General features: G+C 50.9%; 2 protein-coding genes across 13 annotated transcripts in view; one reads left to right on the top strand and one right to left on the bottom strand.

Annotated features, from left to right (window-relative positions):
* The first annotated feature begins 3,892 nt into the window (after window positions 1-3,892).
* Slc48a1 (solute carrier family 48 member 1) lies at window positions 3,893-11,517 on the top strand. The gene is made up of 3 exons (XM_026400624.2): window positions 3,893-4,141; window positions 9,519-9,686; window positions 10,294-11,517. Exons 1-3 carry the CDS (start codon window positions 4,006-4,008, stop codon window positions 10,428-10,430), a joined length of 441 nt encoding a protein of 146 aa, XP_026256409.1. The 5' UTR covers window positions 3,893-4,005; the 3' UTR covers window positions 10,431-11,517.
* Window positions 11,518-12,398: 881 nt separating this feature from the next.
* Hdac7 (histone deacetylase 7) overlaps window positions 12,399-18,641 on the bottom strand; it is a 36,891-nt gene continuing 30,648 nt past the window's right edge. For all 12 annotated transcript variants that reach the window (XM_026400629.2, XM_026400630.2, XM_026400633.2 and 9 more), the window contains 7 exons: window positions 17,847-17,966; window positions 17,539-17,636; window positions 16,223-16,341; window positions 15,393-15,526; window positions 14,976-15,060; window positions 13,737-13,875; window positions 12,399-13,581 (listed from right to left, as the gene is read on the bottom strand). In XM_026400629.2, the coding sequence (XP_026256414.2) occupies window positions 13,536-13,581; window positions 13,737-13,875; window positions 14,976-15,060; window positions 15,393-15,526; window positions 16,223-16,341; window positions 17,539-17,636; window positions 17,847-17,966 (741 nt within the window). In that variant the 3' untranslated portion in view covers window positions 12,399-13,535. The remainder of the gene's footprint in view (window positions 13,582-13,736; window positions 13,876-14,975; window positions 15,061-15,392; window positions 15,527-16,222; window positions 16,342-17,538; window positions 17,637-17,846; window positions 17,967-18,641) is intronic.

Below are 18,641 nucleotides of genomic sequence, written 5' to 3'. Positions count from 1 at the left end.
TTGGTGAGTATTAGTGGTCTCTGCTGCATACAGGGACAGTTGCTGTCATGTAGGGGATGCAGAGATATCTACCCTGGGATGGGACAGGTGTGTGCTCTTAGGAAAGGAAGTTGATGTGAGAAGACTTGTATGTGTGATAGCTCTACAGTCCATTCTTTCCCATTCCCATGGTCTCTCTCCAGATAAGATCTTAATTATCCCAAATGGCCTTGTAAAGGCTTTCTCCTCTATAATCTTCTTTTCCCATCAAATCTAACCTGGATGTCACAGTCTAGCTAATCTTCTGAAGACATTGCTTATTCCTGGTATGCATTTCAATATTGACAATAAACAATTTCAACAACAGCATTAATAATTTGTTGAGCCAGGTGTGGTGGCACACACCTGTAATCCCAGTGGCGTGGGAGGCTGAGACAGGAGGATCTCAAGTTCAAAACCAGCCTCAGCAATGGCAAAGTGTTTAGCAACTCAGTGAGACCCTGTCTCTAAATAAAATACAAAATAGGGCTGGGGGTGTGGCTCAGTGGGTGAGTGCCCCTGAGTTCAAGTCCCAGTACCCATAATAATAATAATAATAATAATAATAATAATAAATGCAATAAAAAAAATTAGCTCCACAGTCACATTAGCCACATATCATGCACTCAGTAGCCGCATGTGACTAGTGTAGAATGCAGATATAAACTGTTTCCTTTGTGGCAGAAAGTTCCACTAGGCAGCTCTGAGTTAGGGAAATCTGTCCAGGGTCATACAGTAAATGGTGAAAATGAGCCTCTGATCCCATTTGAATCTCAAGCCTTTTAATAGCTGCTTACTGTTTCCACAATTAAAAAAAAAAATCTAAAATACAAAATTGATCTTGTACAACCTGAGCCTAAACTACTGTTACATAATTGTCTTTTTTCTTGCACAATCTCAGTCTCCAGCTCGTTTGCTCTCTCACTACTCTCTGATACTCCTACTATGTCCACTCAATATTTTTGCTGTCCTCCTTTCTGTTGGCCCGGATAATGAATTCCTGCCTGACCTTTAGGTTCAAATAGCTTAAGTGTTTCTGGAATTGGCTCCCTCTTTCCCTTTTCTCCACCTCCACCTAATCAATTCTGAGGCCCCTTGTCACCTCTTGATATGACAGCCTTCTGCTACTACTAATCACACTTTCTGGCTTTTGTCAAGTACCTCTGATGTGCAAGGCAGTCTTCTCAGCACCCACTCCTCGTCACAACAACTTGAGGAGATATCACAGCTGTCTTCATCTAAGAGATGCAGTAACCTGTGCACCAGGAGTTGATCAGGTGTCCTACTGCCCTCTGCATCTAGTCTTTCCTGGGCACTCTGCCCTCACACTGTTACTCTCTTCAGTATTTCTAAAGCACAGAGTTGTTACTCCCTCCATTACCACATCCAACCCAGCCCTGGGTTTGATCCCCATTCACTCATACTCACCTATTCAACAAATGTTTATTAAGGGATTATTATGTGCCATTCTTGTAGGTGTTGGGGGTTGGGGGGAAGGCAGGGGCAGAGGCCAAACAAGAGCCTTTCTAATCTCAAACCCACCACTGGAAACCTGAGTGTCTAGCCACAAACTTTCTGATAGTTCCTGAACCTGCCCTGTTATTCCTTCCCTCTGGGAGGTCATCACATGTGCCGTTCTCATTTCCTATGTTGTCGTCCATCCTGGCCAGCTCAGAAGGCATCCATGGCAATGTGCTCTGGACAATGGAGTTCACCCTCACTTCTGAACAACCAGTAGCTCCTAAAGGAGTGCTGAGTGCTTAGCTTGTTGCCTTAAAATAGCTTCTTATTAAAAAAAATACACTCTCAGATTCAATATGTAATAGGCAAAAACAGGATTTGGACTTAATGTTTTTATTTTTGTTTTATTCTATTTATTTATTTTTGGTATCCAGGAATCGAACCCAGGGAGGCTTAATAACTGAGCCACATCCCCAGCTTTTTTTATATTTTATTTTGAGATAGTGCCTTGTTAAGTTACTTTGGGCCTTGCTAAATTGCTGAGGCTGGCTTTGAACTTGTGATCCTTCTGCTTCAGCCTCTGGAGTTACTGGGATTACAGGTATATGCCACCATGCCTGGCTAATTTTTTTTTTAATTTTTAAAAACAATCTTCAAATTAATCTAAAGTAATGCAAAGGTAATTTTTACTAGTTTATATCACTCATTTGACAATTAAGCATGTCCAACTAGGTTCCCTGTGTGTAATCCCCTTTATTATTATTTAATTCTTTATTCACTCATACTCACCTATTCAACAAATGTTTATTAAGGGATTATTATGTGCCAGACATTCTTGCAGGTGTTGGGGGTGGATGAAACTTGCTCATGGAATTTACCTTCCAGAAAGATGTGGTAAGCAGAATAATGGCTCCCCCAAGATGTCAATATTATGAGCCCCACAACCTGGGAATATGTTATCTTAACTGGCAAAGGGATTTTGTTAATATGATAAAGTTAAGAATCTTGAGATGTGGAGCTTTTCCTGGAGTAATTACTGGGGTCCTCAATCACAAGGAAAGGTGGGAAGAAGATAGCCATAAGTCAAGGCCTGGGGGCAGCCTCCAGAAGCTGCTGAAGTCAAGGAAACAGATTCTCCCCCAGGGCCTCCAGAAGTAAGGCAACCTGACAGTCCCTTGATTTTAGTCCAGTGAGACTCCTATTTGTATTTCTAACCTACAAGATGATAAAAGTTTGTGTTGTTTTAAGCCACTATATCTGTGGTAATCTGTTAAAGCAGCAAGAGGAAATGAGGACAAGGAGTACTGGTTACCTATTTTGTGCAGGTTGTGATGAGCCTCCCCAAGTAGACTTCAAGTATTCCATGGCCGAGCCCTGGTTACGCTTTGACTCTCTCGCCAGCTCCCAGCATGAGCTGGGCTCACAGTGAGAGATCAGGATACTGCTGTAGATTCAGGCTCTACTCTGGCATCCTCTGATTCCAAATGTTGGGGGGGATGTTTAGTGGGATTTGGAGGATGAGAATTGTGAAGACCAAAGGAAAGGGGAATTTTAGTGAAGATAATGTGTTTGGGGTTAGAAGGTGATTTTGGTGTGTGGAGGAATCTTCTGAAATGTACAAAAGTCTGTGGGAAGGGAACTTGGTTGATAGGAATGTGGGTGGGATAAATTACTACTATATTCACTAATTTTTCTTTTTCTTTTTTTTGGCGGGGGGAGGAGTGTAGATTATGGAACCCAGGGTCTCACACACTGAGCTCTACCACTGAGCTGCAACCCAGACTTCCATATGTAAATCCCAGCACTGCCCCCAGATGTGTGTGTGTGTGTGTGTGTGTGTGTGTGTGTGTGTGAGTGTGTACATAGACACTCATAACACATATATGCTGGGAATGGAACCCAGAGCCTTGCATGCTAGGAGAGTGCTCTACCACTTAGTTACACCCCCAGCTATTTAGTTACTTACTTACTTAGTTAGATAGTTAGTTAAGTTTGTTCGTTATTTTTGAGACAGGAACTAAATTGCTGAAGCTGGCTTAGAACTTGCAATCCTGCCTCAGCCTCCCTAGTTGCTGGGATTACAGGCATGTACCACCACTACCGGCTCTGTATACATTAATTCTATACGAGAAACTGCAGTCTTAACTTTAAATGAGAATGCACCTCCTATACAGAGATATTTTTAATTTAGAACGTAATCACCGAAGCTGGTTTGTTCAAAGGCATATTGGGCGCCGCCAAGGCCCAGCTATCCTGACTCGGTAGCTCGTCTGGGAATGAGTGGAGGAACCTGCCCTTCCAGCAGACACCCTTCAAGCGATCAGGTGGTTTGTCAAATCCCGGGTGATGCGGTCGCCCATCGCGGCGAGGGCGGCCTCCGGCCGGGGAGGGCGCTGTGCCGGCGGCGCCGGGGGCGGGCTGGGGCGGAGCGCCGGGTGCCCGTGGCTCGGGCTCCGGCTGGGGCTCCGGACCCTGCACCTGTGACTCGGCCACGTTCGCTCTCCGTCCTCCTGGCGCCGCAGCCCCATGGCCCCGTCCCGGCTGCAGCTTGGGCTCCGTGCCGCCTACTCGGGCATCAGCTCGGTGGCCGGCTTCTCCATCTTCCTGGTCTGGACGGTGGTCTACAGACAGCCAGGAACTGCGGCGATGGGGGGTCTCGCAGGTACCCCTGGGGCGCTTGGGGGGACGCGCGGGGGGCGCGGGCCCCGACTCGGGGCAGGGCGGGTGCTGTCAGCGGCTCTCCGCGGCTCCTCCTCGATGGCAGCCGCTGCAACAGGAGCTGGCAGGGTGTTTCCCCAAAAGCTGCGGTTGGCAGCGCAGGCCCCGTGCGGCCCGGGCTCCCGGGCATCTCTGGTGCCTCCGGGACCCGATGCCCGCCAAGCCCGCGCAACCCGGGGGTGCCAATGGCCCACCCCTGCCGATGGCACGATCCTGCTCCCTACCCGCCAGCTCTCCTCCCAGTTGCCCCACGACAGCGTTCTTTGCGCGCCGGGCTGCTTGGCTGGCCACTGCCTTCCACCGCTGAATGGGAAGACCCCTTGCCCCGCAGCACGCATACACTCATCCTGGAGGATCCTCGCTGCTCCTGCGCTCTTTTTAATAAGTGGGAAAGGAAGAGGGCTGGGCGAGGACGCGCGTTCCTGGGGAAGCTCTGCTTCTTTCCAGTGTAGATCCCCAACCCAGCAGAGCCCCAGCTCAGCGGAGAGCAAGAGTACTGCTTTAGGGATCTGATGCTAACTGGACATTTTCTTTCCACCCACTTTGGTGCCTCTTTGCCATGGCTTGTGGGTTCCCTGGCCAAGGTCTGCCAAACCCCTGCAGACCCCGTTTTTTTGTGTCTCAGGCTATCAATGTGCTGGTAGAGGCCCTGTGCTCAATACTGCTCTGTTTTTAACTGTGCAACTTTGGGCATGTGATTTGATCTCTCTGTGTTACAGAATTGGTGTGAAAATGAAAAATATTATTTCTATTTGCTAACATTTTTTGATACTTTCTTTGTGCCAGGCATTGTGTTAAGCAGTCTATCTCCATAATCTCATCTAATCCTTACATTTGTCCAATGATGAAGCTTTAGTGTTACACCCATTTTACAGATAAGAAAAACAGGCTTAGAGTAAATCTCTTAACTAATGTTATAACAGTTACATGAAATAACAAGTGTGGGAAAAGGACTCTGGAAAAATGTACACACAGGATAATACTTTTACATATGATGAACTTATTCCATTATGAAAACCCTCTGCCAAAAGTCCTTAAATGGAATAACTAAAAATAATAATTTACTCACTATCACTGAGCTTTCACTGAGCGCCATCCTTGGGTAGAGAAGGAACATTTTTTATAAGAGGGTCATATGTCGTCAGGCCTAGGCCATGGCAAGCAAGGCACTGGGGTCACCAGGAAGGGGCAGGTGAATTCCCTGGCAGGGATGTTCACATGCCTATCCGGATACCCTACCTAAGGGGTCCTGTCCCTCAGTTATCCACAGAACCCTGGCTCCTCTCTCTCTCCCCCATCCCCTCCCCATATTTCCTATTGGTCCTGCTGATCTCTCCTTTAGAAGGCTATGCCAGCCCCCCATGACTGTGTTGCTGAGACCTCAGATGAGCAGAATGTTTGGCAGAAGGAGGGAGGGCCATTCCAGGGATCCAAGCTGAGTGTGTTGAGAGTTTGGCCTGTGAAGGTGGAGGTGAGCCCACATCTAGCCATGTGACCTGGGGATGTCAATGCCTCCTGGGCCTGGGTTTCCTCATATGGGAGGAGTGGGAGGAGATGCCACTGCAATACATATCTGACTCCCCTCTAGGTCTAAAATGGTACAATGCTGCTGTCCCCTCCTGAAGCTTTCATCTCCCAGCTGTGGAAAAGGCTCTGTCTTCTACTCCACAGAGAGTCGCCCAGGGTTTCCTTCTGACCCAACCGCTGCTCTCTCCCTCACCCCAGGCTTCGCTGGGCCTCCGAGGCAGCCAGGTGTGGATCTGTGTGAATTCAGAGAAGGGCAGCAGGGCAGCAGTCAGCTGGAATAGGGTCCGTCTCCCTGGCAGTCTGAACTTTGACAACCAAAGGTGGCCACGTAAAAGCCAGTCTGCTTGATGACAGCTGCAGAGGCTGATAGAGGGGTGGAGGCCACACCTTCCCCACCCTGAGTGGGTTCTGAGAGGTCTGCAGCTAGCCAGCCTTCTTCCTCTTTTGGTGTGAAGAGTCAGCGGGTTTTTGACTGGATGTACTCCACTTCTGACTTGATGTTTTGTGGCCCGAAAAGTTGCTGAGTCACTGGAGAGCAGCCTCAGGGTTCTCTGTCCTGTGCTGGGCCAGGCGGGGCTGATTGGGCATGCCAGCTTTTGGGCCTAGTGGGCAGAGGGTTTGGGGATGGGGAGACACTGATGCTGTTTTCTGGAGAGGCTGTTGGATTCACCTGCTCCTGCTTTGCTGTATAAACCCCAGGGAAACACACAGGTGCTTGCCTGAGGTCTGCTGGACCAAGAGAAAAGAAAGAGGAGAAAATTTGCCACAGGGATCTAAAACAGCTGATGTGCTTCCCACTTGACCTGAGTGAGAGGAGCCCTGGGCTCTGGGCCTCTTTTCTCCCCAGGGCAAGGAGAGAGAGCCGGAGTGCACAAACAGGCCCTGACCCTGGTCATGTCCTACCTGTCTGTTTGTACCTATGACCTTCCTTGATGTCTCCTGGCTCCTCACCTCCAGCCCTGAAGCTGGGGATACTTTCACTGAACACCCCTGTGAGCCCAGGGGCCAGGCAGGAACAAGAGTCAGGTCTCCCAAGGGCTTGCACTCATGTGGGGTTGGGGACTTATCCCAAATCTTCCCTGACTTGTGCAGATGAGGCTCTCTGTGGTCCCAGAGTATCCTAGGGAAGCGTGCAGGGTGGAGGGACCATGGCCTCCTTCCTGAGAGGGGACCAGGGAGGGACACTATCTTTTGAGGACCACTCAGGGAGACTTGATGGGGATAGTCTTTCTTCAAGAAGGTTGGTGAGGCTGGGCACAGTGGTGCATGCCTGTAATCCCAGCACCTCAGGAGGCTGAGACAGGAGGATCATGGGTTTAAAGCCAGCCTCAGCAATAATGAGGCACTAAGCAACTCAGTAAGACCCTGTCTCTAAATAAAATACAAAATACACCTGGGGATGCAGCTCAGTGGTTGAGTACCCCTGAGCTCAATCCCCAGTAACCCCCCTAAAAAAAAAAAAAAAAAGGAAAAAGTGAGAGCCAGGGTGGGTGGGAACGGGCCTGCCTCCAGGATCAGCATGTGCTTATCTGTGGAGGGTCTGTATGCAGGGCTGGAACAGGGTTGAGGGGAGATGGCACGTGGATAAAGTTGTGTGTGCTTATTAACAAAGAACACCCCAAAACAGCCATCTTCCTTTTCTTCCCGCTGTCTGCCCTTTTTGGTATATAAGGGGTAAGACTTTGCAGCGACCTGCTGGTCATGGTCAGTGAACTAAGAGATGGCATCCTCACAGTTCCCTACTTCAGCATTTTCTAACCCAGAAATTGCTGAGTCACAGAGGATTTGCTCTGACCTCCTTATTTCCTCCTTAAGCTGACTTCCAGAATGTTCTAGTGGGGAAGGGTATTAGAGCTCATCTATTGCCTGCATGGCATGAGGAGAGAGGATATATGGACCTGTTTACACACAGGTGCCCTTCTGATACTTTTTGAATGTGCTTAGTGTCAACACACCTCATCCCCGGGGCCCTTAGAAAAACCAAAGAGCTTCCCCAAATGAGGCCTTTGGGTGTCTGTGCGAGGAGCCAGAGAGACTTCTGGGACAGATGGCTGCCAGAAATCCAATCACGTAGGATGAAGCCAAAGCCATGGATTATTATTCTATCTATGGCAAGCCTATCCAGCCTCCTGTGCAGGCAGGATGGAGACCTGCTGATCGTGGTCCACCTTGATCTCAGGGGTGGAGAAGGCCATGTTCCAGGCCCCCAACCCTGGAGAAGGTTGAAGGTAGTCAGGGGCAGCACTGAAAGTTTATTGAGTCAACAGGGTGGGAGGGGAAGCTGCAGAGTAGGTGGGTCTCCACCCTCCTATGGTGGAACCCTGGGGCCCCCCTTTTATCCAAACTGGCAGGACCACAGGGTTTACCCATTTTTAGAAGTGGGAACACCGAAGCTCTGGGGCACTAGAGCACCAGGCCCCAGCTCTCTTGGCTTGCAGTCTCATAGAGTTTTATCCCTCACTAGGCTGCCCAAATTTTGACAGACAGCTGAATTGGTTACCACAGCATAGCTCCAGGATAACTAGCTTTGCCCTGCCTTTCTCCTCTAACTTAAAAAAAAAAAAAAATGTGAAATATTTCAGGCACATAAAAAAGGATAGCACATTTAATAAACACCATTACACTCCCCACCCAGCCTAAGAAATGAAGTATCAGCTAGAGATAATCACTTTCCCACTCAGATGCCTGGCTTTCCTGTGCGCATGCGGGAGACTGCTATGCATGAAATGCGTGCTGCTCCCTGTTTGAAAGATCTCCTGCCTCAGCTGACTCCCTCAGCCAGCCAGCTGAGTGCTTGGCAGCTGGTTCTGTCTTCCATTGCTAGGACCCCGTGGCCCTGCTCCGGACCCTTGCCAGTGGAATTGATATTTGTTCCACTCTTTGGGTCATGCCAGCAGGCACTGCCTGGTACAGAGGCTTGCTGTGTTCTATTGTATTGGCTGAGTAGCAGATGGCCTCCTTGAGGGAAACTGGAAGGACATCCAGGCCAGAGGGCAAGCCCAGGATAGGCTCCAGAGTGTTGGGCCTGCCCTTTGCTGCAAACTCAAAAAAAAAAAAAATGGACCTAACCAAGATCAAGAAGGTCTTTTGGATGCTAGGTGGCCCTGGGAGCCTCCGGGCTGGACTTCCTCTAGGAATGCAGAAAGTCTGGGAAGAGCCCTGCTGCCCAAGAGCTCTGCTATAGGTCCTGAGCCTTGGTGATCAAGATGCAGGAAGAGCATGGGGGGTGAGGGACTCCTTCCCTCTCTCTGTAGCCTCCAGGTAAGTAGTGGGAAATGCTCAGAAAGCAGGCTGGACTGCCACAGTTCTCAAACTTTCTGGTGTTCAGATCCCTTTATTTAAAACTCTTGAAGTAAAACTCAGAACAAATTTAATGTGAGTTCTATCTATTGATATGTACCATATTGGAATTCAAAGCAAATGTTTTTATGCATTTTAAAGTCATATTAAAAAAACATTTTTCAGAAAGATACTCATGTTTGCAAAAAAAAAAGAGGAATGGCATTGATTTATATTTTCACAAATATCTTTACTGTCTGGCTTCTTAGAAAGCAGCAAGAGTTTCATGTACTTCTGCATTCAAGTTGTGATGTCACACTCCAGGGAAGACTCCACAGTCATGGGGTTGTGAGAGCACAAAGACCTGTCCTTTCAGTATTATGCAAATAGGCCTGGCCTAGTGAACCGGAAGACTCCCAGGATCCTGGAGTCACTGGGCTGGAGTAGGGTGAGGAGAGGGGGCTGCATCATGGTGGGCAGGTTTGCAGGTCATTCTGACAGAGTTTGTCCCCCAGGTGTGCTGGCGCTATGGGTCCTGGTGACCCATGTGATGTACATGCAGGATTATTGGAGGACCTGGCTTAAGGGACTACGTGGCTTCTTCCTTGTGGGCATTCTCTTCTCGGCCGTCTCCATTGCTGCCTTCTGCACCTTCCTCACGTTGGCCATCACCCGGCACCAGAGTAAGGGTCCACCAGGGAGAGCAGGGTGGATATGGGTGGAGAAAGCCTAGGCGTAGACCCTAAGGTTCCGATCTTGGTTCCACAATTTATATCCAAGGGACTGGGCAAATCACTTAACCTCCCCATGCCTGGGTCTTCTTATGTTTAATGTGAGGAGAATGAAAGTCCCTGCCCCTGAGGGAGACGGTGTGAAGTGTTGAGCATAGAGCATGGCCCAATTAAGTATCCTCCAGAATGGTTATTGACACCATTTAGTCTCGGCCCATCTCTGAGAAGGGTGCGCCCTCTAGTGGCTATAACAGGAAGTGGACAGAGGCCCCGCCCCCTGCCCCTCTACAGGCTGATGCACAAACAACTTGCAAGTGGCCTGGGGTATATACATGGTACAAAAGCAGAGTGTGAGATACAGACCTGTGACTGGCCAGCCCTGGCTTTCCCTCATCTCCATGGCTTCCTGCCTGCAAACACTGGAGAACTCTTAAGACTTCCTACCTGCTTCAGTCTTCCTATAGGACTGGAGTGGCAAGAGGTACAGGGATGTTTATTGGGAAGGGTGACCAGCTGGGGAGTAGTCACCTAGTCACAATTGGGTTCTTCTCCTCTGCAGGCCTCACAGACCCAACCAGCTACTACCTCTCCTGCGTCTGGAGCTTCATTTCCTTCAAGTGGGCCTTCCTGCTCAGCCTCTACGCCCACCGATACAGGGCCGACTTTGCCGACATCAGCATCCTCAGTGATTTCTGACCCAGGGAGTGAGGTCACTGTGGTCCGGGGGGCCCTCAGGACCTGGACTTGGCCTTTGAGGCATCAGGAGGCTCTGCCCCCACCCCCTGGGGACCCAGAACTGTGTCAAAAGGAACATAGCAGTTTGAGTGCAGTTTCCCGGGAAACTGCCTGGTCCCTTTGGGGGGAGACCTGGGTGCAGTGGAAAGGAGGTGCAGCCAGGTAGCTCATCGGCCTGGCTGGAGGGCAGCTTTAGACCTTTTCAAATGGATCTATTTTCTTAGCACTTGGTGAGCAATCTTTGTAAGTAGGACCAGGGCAACGAAGTCAAAGGGTCAAGGGTAGGACCGTGAGGCCTTGACCTATGCCTGGTGCCAGGGGCTAGGGGCAAGTGGTCTGGTCCCTGCCACTCCAGGCCCTCTCCCTGCGGCTGGGGTGGGAACCTGGTGAGGTCACATCAAGGGAGAAATCGCTAATGGAGACCTCTCACTTCCCACCCCAGCACCCCAACCTGTTATTCCTCAAGGGTCAGGTAGCTGAAGTCATCAGTCATAGGCAACTTTTGGCTCTTTCCCCAAAGCCTGGGGAGTTGAGTGGAGAGTTCTGTGTCCTTCCCACCCTTTCTCCCAGCGCTGGACTTCTGAAAGTACACTATGGCCAGACCCATTCTCCCCTCCACCCCCTGTCACATGCACACATCTACACACCCCAGAGCAGGCCTGTTTGAACTAAGGGCCACGGGGATCACACTCCTACCCCCCCCAGAAGGGTATTGGGAAGTGGATAACACGGTGCAGGCTGAAAAGGAGCCCTAGGCCTTGTGATTCCTCCTGTTCCTCATTGCACCAGACCAGCCCCAGCCATGAGACCTTCTCCCCCAACTCCAGCCCCTGCTCACTGCCCTTCAACTAGAGCTTTTATCTTTCTAAATCTCCCTCCTGAATCTCCCTACACTGGCCCAAGGGCTCACCTAACTTGGGAGGGAAGGGGCTGTTACATGTATCTTTTTTATATTAGGTTGCCATTTTGCACGTCTCCTCCTTCTCCACTGCCCCCAGCTCTTTGCCTTATCTGTGTCACTGTCACTTTAGCGGAAATACAGCGGCCATTTATATCAAACAGTCTCTGCTTGGTTCTTGGGAGGCGATCATGGGGGCTGTGGGAGTGGTAGAAGGGTTTTTCTAGCCGAGTAAATCATTTCCTAGCCTGCCCAGCCAGGGAAAGGAAGCCCAAGGCACAGCCTCAGCAGCCCCTTCAGGGACCCGTGTGCTCTCCCAAGCCAGGACAGGTGGGAAAGGATTGAGCACTTCTTCCCTCCACCCTTGCCAGGCTGCTCAGGGCTAGGGGCCAGGCTGGGAAGAATGGTGGACTCAAAGCCAGGAAGGCAGGCACTGGCGCCTCCCTTTGCTTACACTGGATGGGCTTGTCCTGGCCTGTTGCCTCGCCCATTCTTTCTTCTCATCTCATATATGCTAAAGAAGTCAGGGCACATTAGAGCAGGAAGGAACCAGAAACAATGCTACTTCTGGAGACTTGTACTGATAAACAGAGGTCTCAGGAGGTGATGTGACAGCTGAGCTCCCAGATGGGACTCAAGCCTGGGTGTGTCTGCTTCAGGACCCTTTGGGGGTACACTGGCTAGCTATGTCTGAACACACTCCCTCTTCCTCCTACCTAGTTCCTGGATCCATGTTTCCACCCAGGGCTGCTTCCTCTTTCTCACCCTGTGGTGGAGAAAGCAGGGGCAGCTACATTGTGTTCAGAGGGCTTCTTCTTGCAGGGCAGTCGCCATGTAAGGGCAAAGGGCTGGAGAGGAGGCTGAGCCCAACCTAACTGTGCCCCTTCTTGGCCTGAATCAGATGCACATTATGCTTTAGAGCCATGTACCACGTGCTTACCCACTGACAGCCACTAGTCATCTCCAGGAACCCTCTCACAGGTACTTTAAAGCAAATAGAACATTTATTGTTCAGATTTTTTTTCCTTTTTTTTTCTTTTTTACAAAAACATGCAGACATACACAAGGTATGGTGGGTCCTGGGGAAGACATGCATGCACACGCATGCGTGCATGCACACACACACACACACACACACACGCACGCACACACACACACACGCACAAACACACACACACACACACTCTCACACATACACAAATACTTCCTTCTTGGCCCCAGGCAGGGATCCCAAAAACCTTGAAGATTTTGCCAGGGCAGTCTGTGTCTAGTCTCCTGCCCTCTTCCCCCACAGCCAAGCCAGTTCTACATGGGCCAGAAGTCAGAGCTGGGGCAGGAGAGACCCCAGAAATAGGCTCATGAAGGAGGGCAGTGACTGAGGGATCCCTGGGGGTTGTGTTGTGCTTCTGAGGGGAGATGAAAGTTTGGCACCATTGGATCCGGAAGCACAGGGCTCTGAGAGCACCTGTCTACTCCACCAGGGCACTGAGATGGTTGGTATAGGGTGGCCTCTGGCAGGGACAGTGACCAAACGGGAGGTCTGCAGGTGACTGCTCTCAAGAGAGGTTTCAGAGGAGCTTTCAGTGCCCAGTGGTGCAAGGAAGCTTCCAGAGGCACTGGAGGAAGTAGGTGAGAGACAGAACTCCCTCTGCATTCAAAGATAGGGGTCTCCTTGCCACCCACCTCCAGCCCACAGAACCTAGGAAGGGCCACCCTAGCTGAGGTCAAGTTCACATTTCTGCATGGAGCCTGGGACTGTGTGCAAAGACTGGGGTCTGGAGAGCCAAGAATAGTGGTTAAGGGCAGGCCCACTTGTGCCAGTCCTCCTCTGTGCAGTCCTGAGGCATGGAGGCCACAGCTGGGGGCCCAGACACAGGAGGGTTAGACTCCATTCATAAGAGCCCTGCTAGGGCCTGGCGCACAGCCTGTCTGCTTTCAGGGTCTTCTCTGGTCCCCATGCAGTAATCGTCAAGGCAGTTCTCAAGCCTTGATCTTCTCAAGCCTCGGGCCTTCTCAAGCGCCCATGCAGTAACTGTCAAGGCAGGCTGTTCTCTGGCCCCAACAATCTGTGCACAGGATCTAAGAAGACCCAGGAATAGGGCTGGTGGCAGAAGTTAGGAGAGCCATGTCCGAAGGGTAGAATGGGTGAGCGAATGTGTTCCAAAGTCTTAGAGATTCATAGGTTCTTCCTCTTCCACCAGCTGTTCTGAGGGCCTGAGGGAGGGACGAGGGCTTCAGGCACAGCCTTAGCAGAGCTTCCCTCACAACCCTCATAGTTGGGTGGCTACATGGGGTTTTGGAGTCTTCAAGTTGGGAGGATCTGAGGGGGTAAAGAGACCATGGGACCAGGAGCAGGGGTCTGGCATTACCTCTCCTCCGTGAGGAGGCCCACAGAGAGGGACGCCAGCGCAGTCACAGCTTCCACTTCTTCTGCATCGGCCCCTGGCACTCTGGGCACCCAGGAATCAGGACAGGAGGCCAGGCGCTGCATGCAGCCCCAATATTTACCTGAGACAAGAAGCCAGGTCAGAAAGGTTGGGGAAAACAGTCCTCCCACCCTGCATCCCAGATCAGACATGATGCTAGTGGCTTGGGCCCAGAGCCCAATAGTGAATGAATCCTCAGCTTGGTATTGGCTCTCTTCTTGGCCCCTCCCCCAACTCCCCCCTCCCTCCACAGCTCTGAAGGGTGAGAAGAGCAGGTTCAACATGGCTATGAGGTGTCCTTGCAGTTGCCCATCCCCACTGACTAAAAGGCTACCTCCCACCATTCCCCGTATGTATGGGGATCTTGGAAAGCACCAGAAGGGCCCACTTGCCACTAGGATGGGGTCTCTGTCAATTATCTCATATATCCCTGAGCTCTGGCCTCCTGGAGCACAAGGTCTCATACAACCCCCACCTGTGCTCAGCCCCACCCCCAGGACAGGGGAGTGTGGACTTGGAAACACGGCAGCCCTATCTGGACCATGGGAATGCTCATCCTGCCCACAGCTATGAGCAACACTGGACATGGAACAGTCTAGCACAAAAACTTAGGAAAAGTTTTGGCACTTAGGAAAGCTCTGCAAAGGCTCAGCCATGTCTATACTATTTTGTACACCTCTTTGGCCAAGTCCTTGATGTGGGGACTCTATTTTATTCATTTTTTTTTATCCCTAGCATAGATCATGAAGTGCTCAACGTATGTTATGTTGAAGCTGAAACTTTAAAGTGCTTTCCAAATATGGGGGTTATTCTAAAACCCCAGCTCTAAGCATGTAGAACTCCCAAGAACCCTATGGCCAGAACTGAAGGGGAGGGATAGGAACCAGCCTTTCAGCAAATAAGGCCTGAGTGTTGTTGTCAGCCTGGCCCTGGTGCAGGGCTGTGGCAAGAGATGTGAGGCCAGTCCCCTCCTTGAGGAGGTCACTATCTGGTGGTCCCTGCTGGGTCCATCTGAAGAGCTAATGGGAGGCTGCCCACCAATACTGCTGAGTGTTTTGCAGGAATCCCTAGGATTCTGGTGTCTAGAGTCATTGGAATCCTTGGGATCCTTCCCCTTGGGGGTAGTAGATCGCTGAGCTTCTCCCAGGTTTGGGATCAGCAGGTGTCCTGTCACACACTCACTGTGCACCCGGATCACGGCTTCCAGAGAGCGGATTGCATTAAGGTTGGGTTTCTGTTTCCAGCCTTCTTCTGAAAGGGGATCCACCTACAGAAAACAGTCCACCAGTCACCAGTCTCTCAAGGACTTACAGGCCCAGCTCTCTCCAGAAGGGCCCTCGCCTTCTGGACAAAAACAGGTATGTGCTCCTGGCTCTGCCCAAGTCAGGAGATGCTGACCCCAGATCTGACTTGGAAAGAGGTGTCCACTGTGCCTGCCTTATTCCCCTGCCCTATCTGTCTGCCTACTCTTGAGAGTAGGCCTGTGAGTGCCTACCTCATTCCCCTGCCCTATCTGTCTGTCTGCTCTTGAGAGCAGGCCTGTGAGAGCTGGCTCACCTGTCCTATAGCAGCAAGGGGCAGGGGCAAGGGGCAGCTCACCTTGTTGCCTAGAAGAGCAGCCACACAGGCCTCAGAGGCATCACAGATGGCTGTGAGGTCATGGCCACCCTCCAAGGCCAGCACCACTGCACCTCCTGCCAGGTTCATCAGTTGCTGCGTCATGTACCCAAAACCTAGATGGTTGGTTAGTGGGGAGAAATAGGAGGGAACAGGGATGGAGGAGAGGTGGACCCACTCTCCATGTCTGATGTTTCTCTGCTTGCTTCCTCCATAAATAAGGACTCAAAGGCAAAGTGCTTTCACATGGAATCCCATACAAAGCCTATCACGGTGCTTCATCCAAGGCTCAGAGCAATTAAGAGACTTGCACAAAACCCCATGGCAGTAAGTCACAGGGCTAGGGCTCGAACCTGGGGAATCAACTCCAGCCTGAGCCTTTTTCATTGAGCCACACCACCTCTTCTCTGTCCCCAGGGCCCATGACCCATCAGGCTGCATGGGTACCCTCTGTTCTCAGGACACTGCTCCTCCCCATCCTCCCTCTAGAGGAACTGCCAGCCCTGCTTGGAAACCAGAGTTGGGGCGGGGAGTTCTTTGGCTGAATTTCCATCTGTTAGATGTAAGTCTCCAGGGTCAAGGCCTCCATGATAAACTGACCTGGTCCTGAGAAGGGATCTGGGCTGTGCTAGGCTGGGAGATCCCAGTGAATTCCAGGGCCAGCTACCATACTCCAGTCTTTACACTCAGCCCTGGGCTGGCCACTGCCACCTTCCCCTTTAGATGTGGGCAGTGCATCCCCCCCCACCCTCTCCATCCCATACAGCCTGGTTCTCATTCCCTACACACCCTGCTGGCTGGGGCCCCCTTACATTTGGCAGAAACATGATAGCCACCCAGTGGAGCTGGGTGACCCTCAGCAGCATCAAACCCAGCAGACACCAGGACCAGGTCTGGAGAGAACTCACGGGCGATGGGCATCACGACTATCCTGTGAGGTTGCAAGGAGAAGAGGGGCCTGGCACACAGCACAGAAAAGCCAGGGCCAAGGCCGAGGCCCTGCCTATGCCAGCCCTCTCCTGCCAACTGTGCTGGGGGCATCCTGCTTTCAGGATTCCAAGACACTCAATCTCCTAGCAGGATTTAACAGATCCCTCTGATTTCCTTGATCTTGGCTGGCCACCATGTCCCTGTTATACACAGCCTGAGAACTCAGTCACACAGGGAAGTTAGCTAGCAAGAGGCAGAAAGGGACCAAGGATGGGCACCAGATGGGAAAAAAGCATAGTGTGTGTGTGTGTGTGTGTGTGTGTGTGTGTGTGAGAGAGAGAGAGAGAGAGAGAGAGAGAGAGAGAGAGAGAGAGAGAGAGAACCTTTAGAGGGCAATGGGCAGGGCCACAGGGAAGGGACAATCTCACAGCCAACTGAGCAGGACTCTGGTCACTAAGCCTTGGGCACTGAAAATGATCAACACCCCACTACTTGCCACTGGAGAGCTGACCTGGGCAACTAGACCCTCAGGTACTGGGCCACCAAATTCCCTGTATCCTTTCTCCTGGAAGACTCCCAACAGCTATACCCCTCTAGCCCTGATGCAACTCTGGGGTCCATTTTGGTCCATTCTTTAAAAAGCCCTGGGCACAGATGCCAGGAAGTCCACCCAGGGCTCCTATGGAATTAGCTCTCATGGAGAATATCTCTAAAATGTCTGGAGATCTACTTCCCAGATCCCTTTCCCTGAAGGAAGTACAGGGGCCCAGAGTGAAAGAGGTAAGGGCTCCTGACAGAGCCTGAAGCTCTTCTATCTAGTTTTTTGAAGTAGCTCCTTCAATATGGCCAACATCTCCTTTCTCTTTTTTCCATAGTTTTTCTCCTCTCTTGCTCAATGCCCACCTCCTCCAGGCAGCCTTCTTTGAATATGATGTCTCTGCTCCCTACACTCTGACCATCTCCTGACACTCAGCTCAACACTGGCTCTTGGTAGTGTGTGACTTTTTTAAGTACTCTTAGACTTTCTCATTGTGTGCATCTCATCTTCCCATTAGGGCTAGCCTACAGCATCTAGTAACGGAGTAAGGACAGGCAGACATGCCAGCTGATCACCTCCAACCTGGTGCTGGAGAAGAAGGGGCAGGGCAGGGTGGCCTTGCTGAGCTGGGCCTCCTCTGGGTTCCCAGAGTATTTTTACCTGAAGGCAGCCAGGTACTCAGGATCCCCTATGGGGGGTTCCAGGCCTCCAGCCCAGGCCACGTTGACATTGAAGCCCTCACCACTGCCAGCCCCGACCTGGGAAACAGGACAAGAGAGACATGAGGAGAGCAGAGGCCCAGAAGAGGAATCTCAGGATGCTGGTGCTGCAGGAAGAGCTTGTCAAGACTCTTCACTTCCAGATGGGGAAACTGAGGAATGGAGAGGTTAAGCAATCTGCCCAGGATCACATAGCTCCCATGGCAGGGACAGGGCAAGGGCAGGAGGAGAGTCCTGATGTGTGTTTACCTCTTCTACAGCCCCACTGCCTGGGAAGAAGTTGCCGTCATCGTGTCGATGCAAGGAGATGTAGAGTACACTGGGATCCTGATAGAAGGTTTTCTGGGTGCCATTGCCATGGTGAACATCCTGTGCAGGGTGGTGGAGATTAGGGAAGGTCCAAAAGCAGAGAAATGGAGGCCAGGATGTGTTGGAAGGATTTCAAGGTTGGTGACCATTCTGAAGGTCAGGACCCTAGACCGGGGGTTAAGAAACTAGGGTTCCTAGAGCTACATGGTTGAGTGGCCCCAATTACTCTATGGAACCTTATCTCTCCATGTGGAAAGACGTTCTCTATGTATACATATATATGAGTAATATATAAATCATTTCTCTCTACCTATCTGCCTTTCTATCAATCGATCTAGATATCTAGATATCAAGATAGCTAGCTAGGGTAGGCCAGACCACAGGAGAGAGGAGTGTGTGGGGGTGAACCAGTATCAGGTAAGGAAAAAGTACAGAATCATGCTCATAGTCCTACTGCATCTTGTCCAAGTGTGTGATCAGAAACCAAGCTCAGTGACAGAGGGTCAGGTACATGAACCCAGTCCCATCCCTCCTAAGAAGAACTGGGTCCTGCACTTGACTCACGGAACCATGCATGGGGTCAAGTGTGCAAAGTTCCTCTACTGTTCTCAACTTCTACTTTCACGGCTGTCGGTGCAGAAGAAATGTACCTTAGTTGTTAAATGCATGTACTCTAGAGCTAATAGGCCTGGGTTCAAATCCTAGCCTCACATATCATGAGGTGAGTAAGTGTGC

The sequence above is a fragment of the Urocitellus parryii genome, chromosome 5 (assembly GCF_045843805.1).
Source record: "Urocitellus parryii isolate mUroPar1 chromosome 5, mUroPar1.hap1, whole genome shotgun sequence".
NCBI classification, from domain to species: Eukaryota; Metazoa; Chordata; class Mammalia; order Rodentia; family Sciuridae; genus Urocitellus; species Urocitellus parryii.
Note: the sequence above shows the minus strand (reverse complement) of the source record. Positions and strands in the feature narration are given on the sequence as shown.